General features: G+C 38.2%; 1 protein-coding gene across 1 annotated transcript; it reads right to left on the reverse strand.

Annotated features, from left to right (window-relative positions):
• Nucleotides 1–10,801: 10,801 nt before the first annotated feature.
• NPBWR1 (neuropeptides B and W receptor 1) lies at nt 10,802–18,091 on the reverse strand. The gene has a single exon (XM_073229514.1). It carries the CDS (start codon nt 15,520–15,522, stop codon nt 14,305–14,307), a length of 1,218 nt encoding a protein of 405 aa, XP_073085615.1. The 5' UTR covers nt 15,523–18,091; the 3' UTR covers nt 10,802–14,304.
• Nucleotides 18,092–21,916: the final 3,825 nt, after the last annotated feature.

A 21,916-nucleotide genomic window follows, 5' to 3' on the forward strand; every position in this document is an offset into this window, starting at 1 on the left:
TAACCAGGACAAACAATGCCTGCTATCATAGTGCTCATATTCCAGTGTGAATGACAGACAGAAGTCAAGGACATAAATGAAATGCCTAGAAATTGTAACAGAAACAAACAAGGAGTCAAAATAAAGACTAGCCATGAATAGTAGTAGGTCAAGATCTTTCTGAGGAAATAAAATTCAAGTTGACCTCAGGAATGAGAAGGAATTGGCCATGTGAGAGACACAAAGCAAAGATCAGCAAAGGCACTGGGGTGGGGAAGTGCTAGGCATGGTGCAGGCCACTGCTGCTGAGCTGTGGTGAGCAACAGGGAGAGTGGCCACAGGATGAGGCAGAGTGGAATCATGTCGTTCCCTCTGAAACATGGCAAGGCATTGTATTTCATTCAAACTATGATGAAAATCTACTTCAGATATATTCAGTGAGCAATACAATTTATTTTAATAGCATCATTCTTGGTCTACATGGAGAGTGGATTAGGAGACCAGGATCAGTTACAAGGTTGTTTCAATAATGCTGATGAGAAATGGCTTGTGCCATTTCTAGCACAGCGGCTTATGCAAAGGTGACTTCAGTGAGTAGGCATAGGGACAGAGAGAGAGCAGAGTGACAGGAACAGGGGACAAGAAGAGGGGGACAGGAATAGGGAGAAGGGAGAGGTACAGGGTCAGGGAGAGCAGTGCACTGAGCTCTGATTCAAGATCCACATTAGAGGAATAATCAAAGCCCTGGTTGATCATCTGGATTTAGCAACAGAGGTAGAGAAACTGAAATTAAACATCCCAATGGAGCTACACATAGATAAGGGGACAGTGGAAGTGCATGGATTTCACGATGAGGGTGGGGGTGGGGACATATGTTCTGTTAGGAGGTTTGTTATATCTAAGATTGTGTGGGACATCCGAGCTAAAGATGTGAAGCAGAAGGTAGACACACAGTTGTGAAGATTGAAGACATGTTTGCAGGACAGGAAATCTGGGTGTCATTAATAAATCCAATATATTTGACACCTTATATTTGTTCAGATCATTGGAAGAGTGTGTGTACAGAGAGAAGCTAGAACCAGGCAGTCAACACTCCAAAGTTGGATAAAGGAGGAGGAACAGAAATCTATACTGGGGAAGACATAGTATCACAGAAGACCCATTCAAGAGGGACTCCTGAGAAACTGGGTAAGAGAGGGGAGTTTTCATGCAGGTGGAGATAGAGCTGGTTTGAGTAGACTGGCAGTTTGGGCAAGACCAGTACAGAGTGCCCAGCAGAGGAGACAAAAGAGGAAATTAAGGCAAAGTGTGTTGCAGCTCTTTCCAGACAGGCTACAGAGGAATGTAAATGATAAAGCAGTAGATTTAGGCAAAATGTGGCCAAAGACAATTTCTTTATTGTTTGTATTTTTTTCTTAAAAGATTGTTTAACTACACAAACTATGAAAAGCAGACATACAGGAAAGTTTATGAAAGTGTTTAAATATACAGAATATTTTGAAAGGGAATTACAAGCAACCTTTTTCCTCTATATAAATGCTTTGATGTATTTGCTTTGTTTTATAGATACACATACACACACACACACACACACAAATATTTTGCCAAATAATTTGCAAGTAAATGACAAATATCATCACATTTCCCATTGAAATGTTCAGATCTTTATATCCTAAGATCAGGAAATTACCATATATAACCAAAATACCATTACCACAAATACAGAAATTACCAAAACAAGCCCAAATAATTTCTAAAATCCAATCCATATTCAAATTTCCCCAATTGTTTCTGAAACCTCTTTTAGAGCTGGTATTTAAATCAGGATCCGGTCAAGGTGAATCCATTGCCTTTGACTGTTATTTTTCTTAGTCTCTTTTAACCTAGAACATTCCCCCTATCTCTTTGGGTGTGTGTCATACTGAGTTTTTGGAAAATTCAGCAAGACAATGTCTTAAAGAATTGTCCCACATTTGAGATTTATGTGATTGTTTCTTCATGATATTCTTTTTTGTATTCTTCTATCCCTAACTTTACTCTGTTAACCAGAGTTACTCAAATGTTTCATTAAGTTACAGTTACACATGCCACAGTGGTGCTGTATATATTATAGTAAATGGTATACATATATGTATATGCCATAGTGCATATTACCAGATGGCACACAATGTCAGGGTGTCATATCATTAGTCATGCTAAACTAGATTACTTGATAATCCAATCAGATTTCTCCTTTATAAAAGCATTCCTTTGCAATTAGCAAGTAATCTTTGGAGAGATATTTTAGCAACATACAAATTTCCTTGCCCCCAACAAATCTTTCACCCAATAGTTTTGGTATGAATTAATAAGCCTTGCTCGAATCGATTATTACAAAGTAGTCAATGATCTAACTGCAAATAGGTAATTTTTTTCTAATTCTGTCCTTCCTTCTACATTTATTAGCTGACATTCATCTGTAAAGCAGAGTTTAAAGAAACTTTTTTAGTCACTGTAGATATTATTTCATTGTTTGTATATAGGCATTCAACAGATTTCTATATATTGATTTTGTGTCCTATGACTTTACTGAATTCTTTTATTAATTCTAATAATTCTTTGGTGGAGTATTTAGGATTTTCTACATGTAGTATCATATCATCTGCAAATTGTGGTGATTTTGCTTCTTCCTTACCAATTTGGATGCCTTCTTCTTCTTTTTCTTGCCTGATTGCAATGGCTAGGACCTCCAGTATTATTAAAATAATAAAATAAAAGTTAATATTTTATTTAATATTAAATAAAAGTGGTGAAAAGTGGGCATCCTTGTCTTGTTCCTGATTTTAGTGGAAATATGTTCAGCTTTTTGCAATTGAGTATGACATTAGCTGCGGGTTTATTGCATATGCAGTCTACTAGGTAGAGGTCTAAATTCACTTTCTTGGGATTTTTAATCATGAATGTATGCTGAATTTTGTTAAAATGAATTCAACAAAGAAATTATCTTAAAAACTGCAGAGCTGAAAAATACAAAAACTAAAGAATTCAATAGAGAGTTTCAACATAAGGCTCACCCATGCAGAAGAAAGAATAAATGACCTGTAAGATGGGACATTTGAAATTATGCAGAGGACCAAAAAGAAAAAAGTGAAAAAGAATGAAGAGAGCACTATAAGACACAATGAAAAGAAACAATATTCACATTATGAGATTTCCAAAAGAAGAAGAGGAAGCGCAAGGGATAGAAAGTATATTTAAAGCAATAATAGCTGAAAATTTCCAAAATCTGGGGAGAGAAATGGAAATTCAGATCCAAGAAGCCTAAAAGATCCCAAATAGGTTGAACTCAAATAGGGCTATACAGAGATATGTTATAATTAAATTGTCAAAAAGCAAAGACAAAGGAAGAATTTTGAAAGCAGAGAGAGAAAAAAGTGAATATTGCAGGCTACATGAAAATGGGATGATATATTCAAAATATTGAAATAAAAAACTCATCCAAGAATTCTATAGCCAGTGAAGCTGTCCTTCAGAAATGAAGGAGAGCTAAAGACTTTTCTGAGCAAACAAAAGCTGAAGAATTCATTACCAGTAGACCACCTATAAGAAATGTTAAAGGAAGTTCTTTGAATGGAAATAAAAGGATGCTAATTAGCATCATAAAAACATAAGAAGGCAGCACAAAAGTCACTGGTAATGGTAAATATAAAGTCAAACTTAGATTCTGTAGCATTGTAATGATGGTGATTAATTAATTAATAACCTTAGTTTAAAAGTTTTAAAAAAGTAGTAAAAATAAACATAACTACAATAATCGGTTATTAGTTACACAATAAAGTATGAGTAAATTGTAACATCAATAACCTAAAATGTGAGGTGGGGGAAACACAAGAATTTTATTGCAGTTAAATTGTTATTAGTTTAAAACAGTGTTATAATTTGAATATATTTATGCAAACTTCGTGGTAATCACAAGGGGAAAATCTGTAGAAATTGCACAGAAAAACATGATGAAGAAGTCAAAGCAGACTGATACTAAAGATATTAAAGCGTAAACCAAAAAAAGACCTGTGGTTAAGAAACAGGGGACAATGGATCTACAAAAAAAAACAAAATACAATGAACAAAATGGCATCAATAAGTCCTTATTCATCAATAGTTAAGTGAAAATTCTCCAATCATAAGACACAGAATGGCTGAATGGATAAGAAAAACAATATGCTGCCTACAATAGATTCACTTTAGCCTTAAAGATATGCATAGACTGAGAGTAAGAGGATGGTAAAAGAAATTTCAAGCAAGTGTTAAACCAAAATAGCAGAGGTAGCTACACTTGTATCAGGAAAAAATAGATTTTAAAAATAGTGAAAAGAGACACAGGAGTTCTCCTTATATAATGCTAGTAGGGTCGATCAAATGTACCCAACACTGGAACACCTAAACATGTAAAAAAAAAAAAAAAACTAACAGAGTTAAAAGGATAAATAAAAAGCAATACTATAATAGTTGTGGACTTTAATACCCCACTTTAAACAATAGATCATTCAGACAGAGACTCAATAAGGAAACATATGATTTGAACAAAACTATAAAACAAATGTACCTAACAGACATATACATAACATCCAGTCCATCAAAAGCAGAATGCACATTATCTAGTGCACAAGAAACATTTTCATGGATAGACCGCATGTGAGGCTGTAAAACAAGTCTTAGCAAATTCAAGATTAAAAACAAATCAAGTATTTAATCTGATGGCAATGGTATGAAACTAGAAATCAATAATGAGAAAAACTGAAACATTTACAAAATACATGGAAATTAAATGACACACTCCTGAACAATCAATGGATCAAAGAAGAAATTAAAGGGAAAATCATACTGGGACAAAACAAAATGGAAACACAACATACCTAAACTTCTGGGATGCAGCAAAAGCAGTTCTAAGAGGGAAGTTCAGAGCAATAAACAGTTACATTAAGAAGCAACAAAGCACCCAAATAAACAACCTAACTTTATGTCTTAAGGAACTGGAAAAAAAGAATAAGATGCACAACCCTAAGTTAGCAGAAAGAAATTAATTTAAGGATTAGAGAAAAAAATTAATGAAATAGAGAATAGGAAACAACTGAAAAGATTAATCAAACTTAAAGTTGGTTTCTTGAAAAGATAAACAAAACTGACAAAACTTCAGTGAGACTAACCAAGGGAAAAAGAGAGAAGACACAAACCAACAAATTATAAATGAAAAAGAGACAATATAACTGATACTACAGAAATACAAAGAATCACAAGAGGCTACTATGAACAACAATATACCAACAAACTTGACAACCTAGACAAAATGAAAAATATCTTAGAAACATACAAACTACCAAAATCAAATCAGGAAGAAATAGAAAGTCTGAATAAACAAATTACTACTAAGGAGTTTGAATCAGTAATAAAACATCTCCTAACAAATAAAATCACAGGACAAGAGGACTTCACTGAATTTTACCAAATATTTAAAGTAAAATTAAAGTGAATCCTTCTCAAAGCTTTCCAAAAAGTCAAAGGTGTGGGAACATTCCCACACTTATTTTATGAGGCCAATATTACCCTAACACCAAAACCAGAAAGGTCACTACCAGAAAAGAAAACTACAGACCAATGTCCCTAATGAATATAAAAGCAAAAATTCTCAGCAAAATACTAGCAAATTGAATTCAGCACCACAGTAAAAGGATCATTTACCATGGGATTTATACCTGGGATGTAAGAATGGTTTAACATACACAAATCAATCAATGTGATACATCATATTAATAGAATGAAATTTTAAAAAATCACAATCATCTTAATTGGCACAGAAAAAATATTTGAAAAAATTCAACATCTGCATATAATAGATATGTTTAACAAATGATATATAGAAGGAACATACCTAAAAATAATAAAGGCCATCTATAGTAAGATTACCAGTAATATCATACTTGATGGTGAAAGGTTGAAAGCTTTTCTTCTAAGATCAGAAACAAAACAAAGGTACCCACTCTTACCAATCCTATTCAGCATGGTACTGGAAGTCCTGCCAGAGCAATCAAGCAAGAAAAAGAAAGAAAAGGCATCTGAATTGGAAAGGAATACGTAAAATTGTTTTTATTTGCAGTGACATGAATTTATTTACAGAACATCCTTAAGTTTTCACCAAAACCTGTTAGATCTAATTATGAATTCAATAAAGTGGCAGGATACAAAATTAATATACAAAAGTCAGAAAAGTCGTATTGTTTCCATACATGAACAGTGAATTATCTGAACAAGAAATAAAGAAATTTATCCCATTAATAATAGCACTGAAATAACAAAATAACTTATTACATACATAACTTGGAATAAACTTAACCAAAGAGGTGAAAGATCTCTACTCTGAAAACTGTAAGACATTGATGAAAAAAAATCAAAGAAGACACAAGTAAATTTAAAGGAATCCCATGATCATGGTTTCAAGAATTATTATTGTTAAAATGTCCATACTATCAAAAGGTATCTATAGATTTAGTGCAACATCTATCAAGATTCCAATACCATTTTTATAGAAGTAGAAAAACAATCCTTAAGTTTATACAAAAACACAAAAGACCCTGAATAGCCAAAGAAAATCTGAGAAAAAAATGACAAAGTGGGAGGCATTTCATATCTTGATTTCAAGCTATACTATAAAGCTACAGTCATCAGAGCAGTGGGGTACTGACATGAAAACAGGCAGTTGAAGGGAGCAGAATCAAGAGCTTAGAAATAGACACAAACATATATAGTTAACTAGTATTTGACAAGGGAGTCTAGAATACACACCAGAGAAAAGACAGTTTCTTCAATTAATGGTGTTAGGAAAATTGGATATTCACATGTAAAAGAATGAAAGAAGATCCTTACCTTATACCATTCACAAAAATTAATTCAAAATGGAAGAAACACTTAAACTTAAGACCTGAAACCATGACATCCTAGAAGAAAACATATGAATAAAGCTCCTTGACATGGGTCCTGACAATGATTTTTTGGGTATGACAGCTAAAGCACAAGTCACAAAATCATAATTAAATAAGTGGGACCACATCAAACTAAAAAGTTTCAGCACAGCAAATGAAACAATCAACCATGTGAAAAGGCAACCGTGCACAGAATGGGAAAAAAATTGCAAATTGTATAGCTGATATTCAAAATATATTATAAAGACACATATAACTCAATAGCAAAAGAGCAAAAAATCTAATTAAAAAATGGTCAAGCAGTCCTGAATAGACAGTTTTCCAAAGAAGATATCCAGATAGCCCATAGGTACATGAAAAGATGTTCAACATCATTAGTCATTAGGGAATTGTGAATTAAAACCACAGTGAGATCCCACCTCACTACCAGAATAGCCATGATCAATTAGACAAGAAATAAATGCTGGTGTGGGTGTGGAGAAAAAGGAACCCTTGAGCACAGCTGGTGGGATTCTAAATTGGTGCGACCACTGGAAAACAGTATGTAGGATTCTCAAAAAAATAAAAACAGAACTACCAAATGATCCAGTAATTCCACTTCTGGGAACTAATCCAAGGAAATTGTTAGTTAGAACACTAACTCACAAAAGATATCTGCACCCTCATGTTCATAGCAGAATTATTTAAAATAGCCAAGACATGGAACAACTTAAGGGTCAATTGATAAAATGAATGGATAAAGAAATTGTGGTACATGCACAGAGTAGAATATTATTCAGCCATAAAAACAGAGGAAATGGTGCCATTTGTGAGAACCTGCATGGACTTTGGAAAGCACTATGCCAAGTGCAGTAAGTCAGACAGAGAAAGACAAATATTGTATGATCTCACTTATAGGTAGAATCTAATAAAAGAAAACAAAAAATCCCACTAAACTCATAGAAAAAGAGATCACATTTGTGGTTACCAAGGCAGGGGTGAGAGGAGGAAATTGGAGGAAGGTGGTCAAAAGGTACAGACTTGAAGTTGTAAGGTAAGTGCTAGGATGTAATCTACGGCATGGTGACTGTAGCTACCACTGCTGTATGATATACAGGAAAGTTGTTGAGACAGGAAATCCTGTGAATTTTCATCATAAGGAGAAATTTTTTCCCCATTTCTTCTATTATCTATAAGACATGATAGGTGTTAACTAAACTTACTGTGGTAATCATTTCACAATATATGTAAGTCAAACCATCATGCTGTGCACCTTAAACTGATGGATGTTAATTATGTCTCAATAAAACTGAAAAAATAACTCAAAAACCCTAACACACACACAGACATTGACATATACAATATATATGTATGTACATATATATCTCAGTCTAAACTGACGGCATTTATATAGTATTTGTATTGTTATTTTCTCTAAAACCCTCCTGTAATAGAAAAGACTTTTTAAATAGGCAAAGAGAACTGGATAAGACACAGAGATGAGAGGTATCAGCATATTTTGAGAGGACAGCAAGCAGAAGAGGCATTTGTAAGCAGCAGGATAGAGAAATGTCTAAAGAGGCATACCAATTCCATCCAATCTGCTTCACCTCCACAGCACCCAGAGAGGCCACTGTGCCCATAGGAGTTGGGTGGGCTGCAAGGCTATAGCTAGGAAGGCTGAATGACAGTCTGTATGAGGACTGCCCAGACTGCCAACTGTGACCCATGTGGCCAAGTGACCTCCGTCCCACTCCTGTGGGAGATGAAAGTTCATGTGCTGGAGAAACTGGATCCAGAAATGAACTGGACACAGGCTACCAGGCTGTGAGGAAGGCAGGAGGCAAGTGTTGGAATGAAAACAGGGATGCAAAATGAAAATCTAAAAGCAGAAGTTGACAGACCCCTTGAGCACAACTAGCTTTCAAAGATATCAGCAGCTCCCAAAACCTTCATAATCATAATGTCTAAAATTAATGACTTAAACCATTGATGTGTAAATCTACAATATAGCAATAAGGAGGTAAATACCAAAATAAATAACGCAAGTTGTACTGAGAAGGACTCAGGGCTAAAGGACTGGCCAGGGATATGTTGGCTATGAGCATTTAATACATTTTTAAGTCAAGTACACGTATTACTTTGATAAAAATAAAAACACAGCTGACCCTTGAACAACTTGGGAGTTAGAGGCACCAACTGCCCTCTAAGTAAAAAATCCAATTAGAACTTTCAACTCACCCAAAACTTAACTACTAATAGCATTCTGTTGACCAGAAAAGCTTTACCGATAACATAAACAGCCAAGTAGCACATAGTTTGTGAGTTACGTGTATGTTACAATGCATTCTTAGAATAAAGTAAGCTAGAGAAAAGAAAGTGTTTTTTTAATTGTAAAAAATATCCAAAATTTTTCTAATATATTAAAAAAACATCCACATATTAAGTGGCCTGTTCAAACTGATGTTGTTCAACAGTCAACTGTACTTCAAAACATAACACTTCAATATGCATTGGTCTCAGAAATTTTAAATGAAATTTCAAAATTGAATGGTTAATGTTCTCAATATCATTCCCTAAAAATTCAATACAAAATTAGGAAAATGCATTTTTCCTTTCAACTAGAACTATAAAAATCACAAAAAATCTCATTACTTAACATACTTTGTACACTTGTTTATATTTGCATCTTAAATAAGTATGTTTAGAGGTATACTATAATTTTAAACCACAGCAACAAATGACAATAATAAATCCAAGAGGCAATTTCTTCAGGAAGCATGTGAGAAAACTCCCCTTTAAGATCCCTGGAATTTGCCTGCAAAGAGAACAGGGAAAAATGTAGCAACAGAACCAGCAGTTACACTGAGCGGGGGAAGCCGCAGGCTTCAAAACAATGTCCTATAAGAGAATACAGATACTACACTTGGTAGTTCGATAGGTGTAAATATTTACAGCTTTTCTATTTTGACATTTCATTCATATGGCCCATACTGAATAGGGTATGTTCTCTTCTTCCAGATAATCCATTGCTGTCTAAAGTAAACTAATTTGTCAAATGATTAAACCATTTAAAATATCCATCTTGCTGTTATATTCAGCATTCATAAATGACCTCTCTATTACCTTTGGAAACATTAGCCATCTCATATATTGTTGCTATACGTGATCCCATGGGGAAATCCCACCTACCCTTTCCGTGGTGGGCAGGGGCCTAGTCGGTGTAGTCACTGGCTCATCCTCAGGACACCTCTGCTGGTCACACAGTCTTTGTTAGAGGACCCTGTGTCACAGGAACATGCTGAGCTCACTCCCCAGGCCCTGGTCCATTATGGTACCTGGTTGGTACAAGGGCTTCGCTTGAGGCCTTCGTGGGGAATGCAACCTGTTCCCATGGCCAGGAGGCATTTGTCGGAAGAGAAATCCTGTTCTGTATTGTGGAAGTATGCTGTTCATCCAACAGTTTCTCAGGATGTCATTTTAACTGTTTTCCTTTTCCCTATCATTTTTTTCTTTTAATTGATGTGATATGATGTAACCTTGTGAGATATGATATGGATACATAAATGTACCTTTCCCTAAATTTAAGGATAACACCATCCATTGCAAAATTCTGTTCTATATAAATAGAAATGCAATCAATGTTCTATTCTGCATCAGTGGTCCACCCTGAACACAGCTCCATATGTCCAAAGCATGCAGATTACAATGTTTATGGAGCTTTTGAAGTTGAATAATGAGTGCAGCCAGCCCTGGTAAAGGAATTATATAACATTTAACAACACCATAGACTTTCATGATTCTGAGTTAGGACTGAAGTTTTATTATTAAATCTTATTTTCCCTTTGTATCACATAATATAATAGTATGTATCTTGCTTCATCCACTATTTCAAAGACATCAATGTTTTCTATGGTCTAATAATTCCAAATTATACATTACAGCCAATTTCATCTCTGCTGGAATAGGTTGAGCCAATTCCTAGAAGGGGAAGCAGATGGTTCTGATTGGTCTTGATTGATCTTGTGGGCCTGGCCAAATCAACCCACTTTGCAGTATCTCAGTTTCTCTGCATATAAAATGGTGACCAAAGGTCCAAACCCAAAGCTGCCTTAAAAAGAGACCTTTATGTGAAGCATTCTCTGATCTCTTCCTCAACATGGACAAGCACAGATGGTTGCCATCCATGATGGGATATTGTTTGTTGTCATTTTCCCAGCATGTTACTGGGAAAGGGGGAGTTTTCAATAAATTCAAGGGCTTTACTGGTTAGATTCTCTACCTTGCATGAATTTGAGCCATGTCTGGCTTCCTGTTGGCTGGAACAGCAATGTGTGTGTAGTGTACTAATAACCTAAGTGATTTCTCTTCCCTTCTCACTCTTCCCACAAGCTGCTCAAATATTTCAGAAATGAAGTTTGTGATTACAGGATAAAAGCTTATCATCTTTTTCTGCCCAGCAGAGTTTTTGGGCAGTTTTACATCATTCTCACAATAAGTCAAAATAAAAGGGAGGGGACTTCATTCTTAATCTTGTCCTGTCAAACAGTTCTGTTTAGACACTGCTTACCCATCAGATAACTCCTCCATGAAGGCAGCATTTTAAAAATCAACACATAAATACTAAGGTGACTGAATTGTGGAGCCCATTTTCTCAGACAATAGGATATTCATGTATCACACAGAATGTTTCAGTTTTTATTTTGAATTGAACTTCCATCAGTGTGGACCAACAGACCTTCTGCATTTCTCAAGAGAAAGCCTAAGTACGTATATTACATAAAACTGCTAAGTAACCAAAACCAAATAGGCATTTAAAAATATCAGAGGTGGTCTAACAAACAGGAGTTACATGAAGGCTGCAAGAATTCAACACAGTTAAAAAGTTTTTCAATACAATGAGGTAAATAAATTCTATTTTTGCACAGTTATTTGCATTTATTCTACCTAGTACCTAAGCCATAAAAAGGAAGACTAAGACATACAGTTTGGACTTCTACATGCTAACATGAAGGCCAGAACCTGGGAATAATGATACAACAATTTATCCAATGATTTGGAAAGCCAGGGTGAAGCCGAACTACTGAACCCTATTTAATCACACATACGCCATATTGGGATGCTGGTCATGCCTTGCTAAGTACAACACAGCAATGTCACAGCTGGGTCACGTGGCTCTCCCCCAGTCTGTGCTCAGAGAATGTCAATGTACAGCTACTGAGTATATGAAGACAGATGCAGTTCAAATCCAGATGATTATGCCTGGCTGTGTTTGCAGCCAAACGTTCACTTTACTCTTTATCCATCCCCTTAGACAGTGTAAGCTTAAAACTTGAATTTTAAAAAATTACAGAGGATTCATAAAAGAATTTTGTGAGTCACAAAAAAACCAACAAAATGTTTCCAAGAAATTTGAAAGATACCACAATGAATTCCAAGAGGCCTCTAAAGCCCACCATCAGAGGACTGTTTAAATGCCATAGTGGCCATCATTTCAAAATCTATTGGAGATGAAAAACTGTATTTTGAACAATTTACTATTATTGGTTACCCAAGGTAGGTTTCTAAATGTACATTTTCAAAATTGATAGCTATGCATTATCTAATTGTTCTTAATAATTTTAATAACTAAAGAAGCAATTCTCATTCACCAAAATCAGAGCGGGAGTTTGCTTCCTCCTAGCCAAAGGAGAGTTTTTCTCTTCTATATATTTTTTCAAAGTATTTTATACCTAAATAACTGAGAAATTGATTAATGCCCATCAAAATAAGTAAACAAAATCACCTGGCAACACTCACATTCTTTCTCAAACATTTCACTGAGCCACAGGAAACAAATATTTAGAGAAATTTTCATTCCTGTTTGGAATTCACCCCCAAAGGAAAAAAAAAAAGATCTTTTAAAACTAACCAATCACAACAGTTTGGCTAAGGCTCTGCCCTCGTGTCTGAGGAGTACACTGCAGAAGGCTGGGCAAACCCAAGTGTCAGTCCTCTCTCTTAATCCACTTTGTCTCCATTAAGTAGAGATACAATAAACGTAGGGCACTGGCCGGTCTCCCATGTGATTACAGAACCAAATATTTACCAGGTTGACCCAACTGGCTTTAAAGAAGAAAGGATACGTTATCCACAGCTCCCTGTAGAAAGGAATCCAGGAGAGGGAAATAAGAGGGCCGAGGCCTTTACAGCTTCCCGACTTTCCGTAGGACGAAGGGGCTAAGGAATACCAGGAGAAATAGATAGGCCATTTCTCTTTCATCTCATTCGCTCCTCACAGAAACTTGTGAGATTAGTGCATACGTATTTATAAAATTCTCAGGCCTGAAAATTCAATACATAAAGAATTGCAGCGTACTGGTCCAAGTCGTAGGAGACTTGGGCAAAGGGTGTGGGAAAAACGAAGTCATATGTGGAAGGAAGCGGCGACTTTGTCAGCGCGGTGTGATCAAGAGGTTAGTAGGTGCGGGGCTGCACGTTGAGATGCTCGGCGCTGGGCAGCTAGCTCCGCAAGAGGGCGCCGCAACCGCGCGCCCGACCGACTCCGCGCCTGTCCCCGACGACCTGCGGGTGGGAGTGTCCGACTACCCAGCGTTTTCAAGCAAGAGAAGGGGTAGGAGAGCGGAATGCCAGGAGAGACAGGGGCTGCAGCGGGAAGGGCTTATCCCTGTTCTTAACACCGTGAGAGGCGGTCACAGCCAAGCTCTAGCCTCCTTCACGCAAACCCCATGCCTCCCGGGATACGCGCGCTTACGCACACAATCAACACCCACAACACCCCGCACGCGCGCATGCACACACGTGCACACACGCGCGCGCGCGCGCGCTTTCCCCTGTCTCCCTGTCTCAGAGGCTCAGGCAGCCATCCCCGTGCTCTTGGTGGCCACAGAGAGCCTACAGGGCGGGGAAGACCCAGGCGCTGCCCGCCAGCCTGAACAAAAGCACAAATAATCGCTGCCTGGAGGAAGATACGAAGTGCTGTGGCGAGTGTGGAGCCGATGCCGCGGCACCCTCGGGCCTCCCCTCCTCGCGTCCAGGACGCCACTTAGAGCCTGGCAGATGGACAGTTTGGGGCGAGGGGAGGAGAGTAGGTGAAAGGGCTCCCGGCAATGCCACCCCTTCCCGCCCCTCACCTCTCCCGTGTCTACTTCGGGGTGGACTCGGTGCCCTTTGGCATTAGGGAGCGGCCAGTGTGTGTTCTCTTTGGTCCTCACACTCGGTGCTCCTGCATCCCCGGGAGGCTCGGCTGATTCAGACTGCGGGCACAGCCAGGGCGCGTGGGCTTCACTAGGGCTGAGGTGGAGCCCGAGGATCCACGTCTCCACAAGTTCCTTGGCGGAAGCGCGCGGGCTTCCCCAACCCCGGCGCGGGGCCGGGAAGGCCTGGCGGGCTGTCAGGCGGTGGCGCGGCAGGCCAGCAGCTGGCGGAGGCTCCTGCGGAAGCTGTCGTCCAGGAAGGCGTAGAGAAAGGGGTTGAAGCAGCTGTTTGCGTAGCTCAGGCTAGTGATGAAGTAGGAGACGGCGACGACCAGCGGCGTCTGCGGGAGATCGGTGGTGAGCGCCACCACGGTGCTCAGGTGGTAGGGCGTCCAGCAGAGGAGACACACCGCCAGGATGGCCGCCACCAGGAGAGTCACCCGCTTCTTAGCGCGGCCCAGCGCCTTGGAGTGACTGTCCAGCCGTATGGCGTGCAGCCGGCACAGCAGGGTGGTGTAGAGGACGCAGATGGTGGACACAGGCACTGCGAAGCCCAGCACAAACGTGTAGAGGCGGCTCGCCCGCCACCAGAAGGCCTCGGGCTGCGGGAAGACTAGTACGCACTGGCGCCGGCCCTGCTCGTCGTCGAGCCGGGCGAAGACCGCGAAGGGCAGCACCAGCAGCGTCACCAGCCCCCACACCGCCAGGCTCACTGCGCGCGCGACGCGGCACGAGCGGCCGGCCACCCGGCGCGACGCGGCGCTGGCCAGCACCACCAGGTAGCGGTCGGCGCTCATGACCACGAGGAAGTAGAGGCTGGAGAAGGTGTTGTACTGGTCGATGGCCACAACGAGCTTGCACATGAGCTCCCCGAAGGGCCACCGCTGCAGCAGGAAGTCGGCGATGTTGACGGGCAGCACCAGCGTGAAGAGCTCGTCGGCGATGGCCAGGTTCAGGATGAATACGTTGGTGACCGTATGGGTGTGCGGCGCCCGCAGCAGCACGTACAGCACCGCCGAGTTGCCCGCCAGCCCCAAGGCGCAGATCACCGCGTAGGCGACCGGCACGGCCACGGCCAGCGACGGCGGCAGCGGCGGTGGCTGCGGGCTCGACGCGTTGGGGCAGGCCAGTCCCGGCTCGGGACTCGAAGCGTTGGGCATCTCGGCGAGGGCTGAAGAGAGGACTACCCCTTCCCAGCCCCGCCCGGTGGGGCTCTGGTCCCGAAGCCGGCTTCGGCGCGATGTCTTTCCTGAAGGCGCGTTCCCGGCTGCCTTCCTAGCACGCCGTTGCGCGGACTCTGGAGGCTGCAAAGCAGGGTTCAAAGTGCGGGTTAGTATTGCCCACGTGCAACTGTAGGGAGAGGTGCGGGTCCTAGGAGATAGGTGGTGGGCGCCCCAAAACTGCTCCCACGTCATCGCTCCCTGCTACCTGTTGAGATCTTATTCTAACCAGTTGAATACGTCAAATAAGTGCTAGAGAGAAAAGAGTTCTTACCCTTTGTTGGAAAAATGCAAACCCCTCTCTCCTGCTTTAGGGCACCCTACAGTCCGGGGATCCCCCGGCACATTCTGCAGTGACAAGCTTTGGTGCCCCTAGGTTCCGTGCGCCCTCGGAAACTGCAAGCGCGACTGCAGCGTCTGCTCACCTGGCCGGCGCAGGGGCTGGCCTGCCTGCTCTGGAGCGATAGGGAGGCAGAGGGCTCTGGGGAGGTTGCGGCTCCAGCCCAAGCGCGTCAGTCTCCCTCTGCCCCAGGCGGGCGCTGGCGCCTCCAGGTCGGGACCACTCGGGATGCTCGGGGCTGCGCAGCCGCAACTGCATTAGGCTGACCGCCCGCCTCCCCCTCCCACCCCAAGCGGAACAGCCACAGAGTGAGGAAAGCGTTACTCAAAAATTAAGGAATTCTTTTCTTCCAGTGGTGTAACCTGTCTCTATTTAAATTACTTAAAAGCTCTTCTTTTTAAAATTAAATTCAAGAAAAACAAAGCTAGGGTGTTACAGGTTTATTTTTAAAGAACAATGTGATTGAGGCTCCAATTCCATTTCTTAAATACTGGGGGCTAAAGTAATTTTTTATTCAACTATAGTCGATATACAATATTATATTGGTTTCAGATATATAGTAATTCAAAGTTACATACATTAGTAAATGCTCACCACCATGTATAGTTACCATCATCACCATACAAATATATTACAATATTATTGAGGTATTCCCTATACTGTACATTTCATCCCCTGACTTACTTATTTTATAATAGGAAGCCTGTGCCTCTTTATCTCCTTCACTTATTTCCCCCCCGCCTCCCACCCCCACATACCTAATGTAATTTTAAATTAAAGTTACATTTATACTACATTGCTATACAAAAGGGAAAAGTGAATGCAATTTTAAAATGCAAATCACTGGATGTGTATAGTACTTTGGTCTTCACAAGGTTACAAGATTGTTAGTAACAAATAATTGTGGACAATTTGAGATACTTTAGGCTTTCTAAAAATGTGTGTAATGGCTTTATTAACCAAGACAAACTGCTTCTGAAAGCCTTTGAGGATACCAGGACTTAATGCATGTTTCCTAAATGTTACAAGTTGCCCAACACACTGTCCTGATTCTGCCCTGCTGTCCCAGCAGTGCTGCCATTGAAGCAGAGCAGGGCCTCCCTGGGCTCCAATGCTGCTGTGTCACTGAACTTTGAGTTCTTCCTCTGCAAAAAGGGAAACTCACCCCAGACACCTCACGTTTGAGGACTGAGTGAAATAACCTCAATGTTAGTTATCTTGGATTCTTATTTTCTTCTTCCACCTTCCCTTTGGGGAAGTCAGCAAATTAAAACATGGGATTCTACCCCACTTCCCTCTAAAAAAGTTCCCTTCCACAAGAGCAGGCAAAGCCCAAATAAAGTGCATTTCATGAATCATCTGAAGAGAGAGTCTGAGCTACTGAGAAAGGCTGGAAGAACCAGTGGAAGAAGCCTCTGGTGGCAGAAATACAAATGCTTTCCTTTAACCACTCTGTTCTCTTTTACTAGGAACTACATAAATTTGGCTTCTCTGCAGTTTCATGTAAAGAAAATGACAAGAAAGTTAGGCTTTGTCCATGAGCAAAACTTGTGAGAAAGCACCATATAATGTTAAGCGAAACAAAAATGGAAGGTACATTCGAAACATATATAACATATAACACAAATGTATGTCTATGTGTATATACATATGTGAACAGTTGCTTAATCATCAAATATTTGGGATTTTCTAGTTTTTAAATGATTGATTTCTAGCTTAATTACACTGTGGACAGAGAACACAGTGTGATTTCAATTCACTGGCATTTGCTGAAACATTGCCCAGTAGCACATGGTTACTTTTCTAATTATTTCATGTATTCTTGAAAATAACATGTGTTTTGCATTTGTTGAACACAAAACTCTACATATGTCAACCAGTCATATTTATTATTGTGTTGTTAAAATCTCTCTATTGGTATTTTTATCTGGTGGTTTTATCAGTTACCAAGATTGTTAAAAAGTATTCATCAATGATAGTGGATTTTCCTATTTATGCTTTTGTCAATTTTTGCTACACAATTTGATACTATTTTATTAAGTGCACCCAAACTTAAGATTGCCATATTTCCCTGTGGAATGGACTCATCATTATACAGTATCTTTTTTTAACTGGATTATAATTCCTGTTCTATGTTTTCTCCTTTGATATTACAGCTATACCAGTTATATTTCTCTTAGTATTATCTTGGAATATCTTTTCTTAAATCCTTTTGCTTGAAACCTTTCTGTGTCCTTATATTTAAAATATATCCCTACAACAGAGAAAATATAACCAATAATATTGTAATATCTTAGCATGGTAGCAGGCCATAACTACACTTATTGCAATTATATTTAGTAATGTATATAATTATCAAATCACTCTGTTGTATATTTGAAACCAATTTGTATGTCAACTATATTGTAATAAAAAATAAAATAAAATGTGTCCCATGTAAGCCTGATGTAGGTTTTTTAATCCAGTCTGACAATATTTGTCCTTAAATTGGAGTATTTAGTTCATATTTTATTAATGTAGTTGTATGATATTTGGGTGTATCTACTATATTATTCTTCATTCTCTGTTTCTCCTTATTTCCATCCCTTTCCCATTTCTTACATTCTTTTGGATCAAAATTAATTCTTTTACTATTCAGTTTTTCCTACTTCATTAACTTATTGGTTCTACATGCTTTTGTTTAAATTGCTGAAATAAAAACTGGATATGAAATACTAGATTTTCACTTGTTTTATTTCAGCAATTTAAATGACATTCCATTTTACTATTGCTTCCGTTGTTTCTATTGGCAAAGTAGTTTCCTGCCTTATTATAGCTCTTCGATGCCCTTTTCTGTAACTGTTTTTAAATTATGTCTTCAATTTTGTCTTTCAGATGGTAAACTATGATGGGCTAGGAGTGACTTCTTTTATATTTATCCAGGTTTGAATTTTTAGAGCTTCTAAAATATGTGACTTGATTTCATTTCTTTTTTTTTTTAAGGTTTGGAAAATGCTCAGCATTCTCCTAGTTTTGGTTCTATCTCATTCTCTCTTGTCCCTCTTACTGAGACTCCAGTTACATGTATGTTGGCCTTCATGCTCTTTTCTGTGTTTCCTACACTTGTTCTTCTCTGTACTTCAATTTGATCCCCTAAATCGTGGCTTTCTTGGCTGCTCCCCAATGCCTTCAAACAGCAGCAGTTTTCTCAATTTTCATGGTAGTTCATAACAGGAGGGTTTGTGTGAATCAAGCTACTTCATCATAACTAGAAGCAGAGGTTAATATATAAAGTTTTCTACACAGCACAATACCAAATTAAAAGTATACTGTGTATACATATATATATGTATATTTTCATATACACAATTACATGTAATTATGGAAGAATAATCAAAATATTTCAGTAGTATATAAAGAAGAATAATCAAAAAGTATTGCAGTAGTACATGGATTTGTATTTGCAGTAATTTTCATTTTCTTTGCATTTTTATGAATTTCCAAAACTTTTTTATAGTGAAATTGCATTATATTTATAATAGTAAAAAATAACATTTATAAAAATTACCATAATTATACTTTGTGGTCATGAAATACTGACTACTGAGAAGAAATTAAGAATACTTAGGGAAGGTATTTCTTTCAGCACATGAAAATGTAGAAACACTGAACTCATAGAACTTGTCAAGGGGGAAGACTAAATGCTTTCTCACTGAAATCCCCAATAAGATGAGGATGTCTTCTAGTCAACCTTGTATGGCAGGTTCTAGCCAGTGCAATAAGGACAGGAAAGAAATAAAAGACTCCCAGACTGGGGACAAAGAAGTAAAACTGTCATTGTTTGAAGATACCATTACTGTCTATTAAGAAAACCAGGGACTCGATGAAAACACTAACAGAACTAATAAATCAGTTTAGCAAGACTGCAGGATACAAGATCTATAAAAAAGAAGTCTATTGCATTTCTACATACTAACAACATATGATCAGAAATGAAAATATCTAAAAAACAATATCATCTACAACAGAATCAAGAAGTACTTAAGGATAAATCTTACAAAAGATGTGAAAGACATACACTGAAAGCTATAATACATCACTTAAAAAAACCAAGAAAACCTAAGTAAATGGAGAGATATACTACATTCATGGGTCAAAAGACTCAATATTGTTAAGATGTCAGTCCTCCCCAAATTGATCTTTAGATCAATACAATCCAACTCAAAATATCAGCAGGCTTTGCTTTTCTGTGTGTGTTGGGGGACAAGGGAGGTATATAAATTTATAAATTTATTTTTAAATTCATATGTGAATATAAAGGATCTAGAGTAATTGACCAAACAACTTGGAAAAAGAAAAAGAAATTTGAAAGGCTAACATTACCTGCTTTCAAGACTTACTATAAAGCTAGAGTAATCCTGACAGTGTGGTGTAGACAAAATAGGTCAATAGTACAGAATGGAGAGTTTAGAAATAGACCTTTGTATATAAGGACAGCTGATTTGGACGAACATTCAGAGGCAATTCAGTGAAGAAAGTCTTTTCAAGAAATGGTGCTGGAACAATTGGGTAACCATATGCCTGAAAATGAACTTGAACCTGTATTTTACATTATAAATAAAAATTAACCCAAAATGGACCATAATCCTAAATGTAAAATCTAAAATTATGCAATAGAAGAAAAATAGGAGAAAGTTTTTATAACCTTGGGTTAGGCTAAGATTTCTTAGATACATCAAAAGCACAAGTCATAGAAGAACAAATTGATAAGTTGTACTGAATAAAAATTAAAAACTTCTCTTCAAAAGATACTTTAAAGAGAATGGAAAGACAAGCTATAGACTGGGAGAAAATATTTTTAAAGCTTAAATCTGGATTTAGAGGATTTTTATCAAGTATATTTAAAGAACTCTCAAAATTTAGCAATATGAAGACAAACAATCCAATTAGAAAAACGGGCAAAAAATTTGGACACTTCACCAAAGATAACTGGATGACATGAAAAGCTGCTCAAAATTATTAATCATTAGGCAAATATAAATTAAAATCTCTATGAGATACCAGTAAAAGACCTATTACAAAGGCTAAAATTAAAATGTTTGAGGACACCATGGCTCCAGAACGCTCATAAACTGTTGGTAGAATGGAAAAATGCACAACCATTTTGGAAACCTGTTTGATAGTTTCTTAAAAGCTAAATATACATCTATCATATAATTAGGCCTTTCCACTTCTAGGTGTTTACTGGAAAGGAAAGGAAATATATATTCATACAGAGCCTTGTGCATGAATGTTCATAGCAGCATTACATTATAATAGCCAAAAGCTGGAAACAACCCAAATGCCTGCCAACAGGTATGAACTACAATATATCTACACAATGTAGATATATGATAAATAATGTAAAATAATATAAATATGTAATATATAAATTCGTATTAAAACATACATAAAAATTACATACAATATATAAAAATACAAGAAAACAAATATATCCAAAATATAAAAAGGAATGAAGTAGTAATACACACTACAACATGAACGCATCTCAAATAATTATGCCAAGTGACAAAAGTCAGACCAAAAAAAAAAAAAGTAAATTTGTATGATTGTATTTATAAAAGCTCTAGAAAATCCAGCCTAATCTATTCTGACAGAAATCAGATCAGCTTTTGCTTGGGGGAAGGAACTGGAAGGGCAGTAGGACACAGAAGGATGGGAGGGATGATTTCAAAAGACACAAGGAACGTTACTGTGTGTCAGTTACAATGTCTCAACCAAACTATCCAGAAAGTAACGTGATAACTTGGGGAGACAGGAGGTGGGACTTTACCGTCTAGGAAAGAAGTTGAAACAGACCCTTCATACATAGAAGCCTGTGCAGAGAGCTCTAGAAAACCCATGGCAGTTCAAAGGGCAGGAAAAAGAGATGTTCCCAGCTTAGTTGAAAGAAACAAAACCTACCAAAAATTAAATACTTTAACCCTTTATTTCGAATAGAGCTTCAGTCCAGATCTGCACTACCCATTTGCTACCATAAGCTCTTTGCCTTTACACTGGCATACATACTGATCTTAGTGCAGAATAGTAGTCATAATTCTGAAGTTGGTGTGCATCTTTTCCATCCACACTTTTATAGTTTTGACATGTTCTTTGTACCCAAAATATATATAATATTGCTTTGAGTATTTTAAATATTTACATAAATATTGTCATCTAGATATACTTCTGTACCTTGCTTTTATCCAGATTTACCTATTTGGTACATTA

Source organism: Manis javanica, chromosome 2 (assembly GCF_040802235.1).
Source record: "Manis javanica isolate MJ-LG chromosome 2, MJ_LKY, whole genome shotgun sequence".
In the NCBI taxonomy this organism is placed as follows: Eukaryota; Metazoa; Chordata; class Mammalia; order Pholidota; family Manidae; genus Manis; species Manis javanica.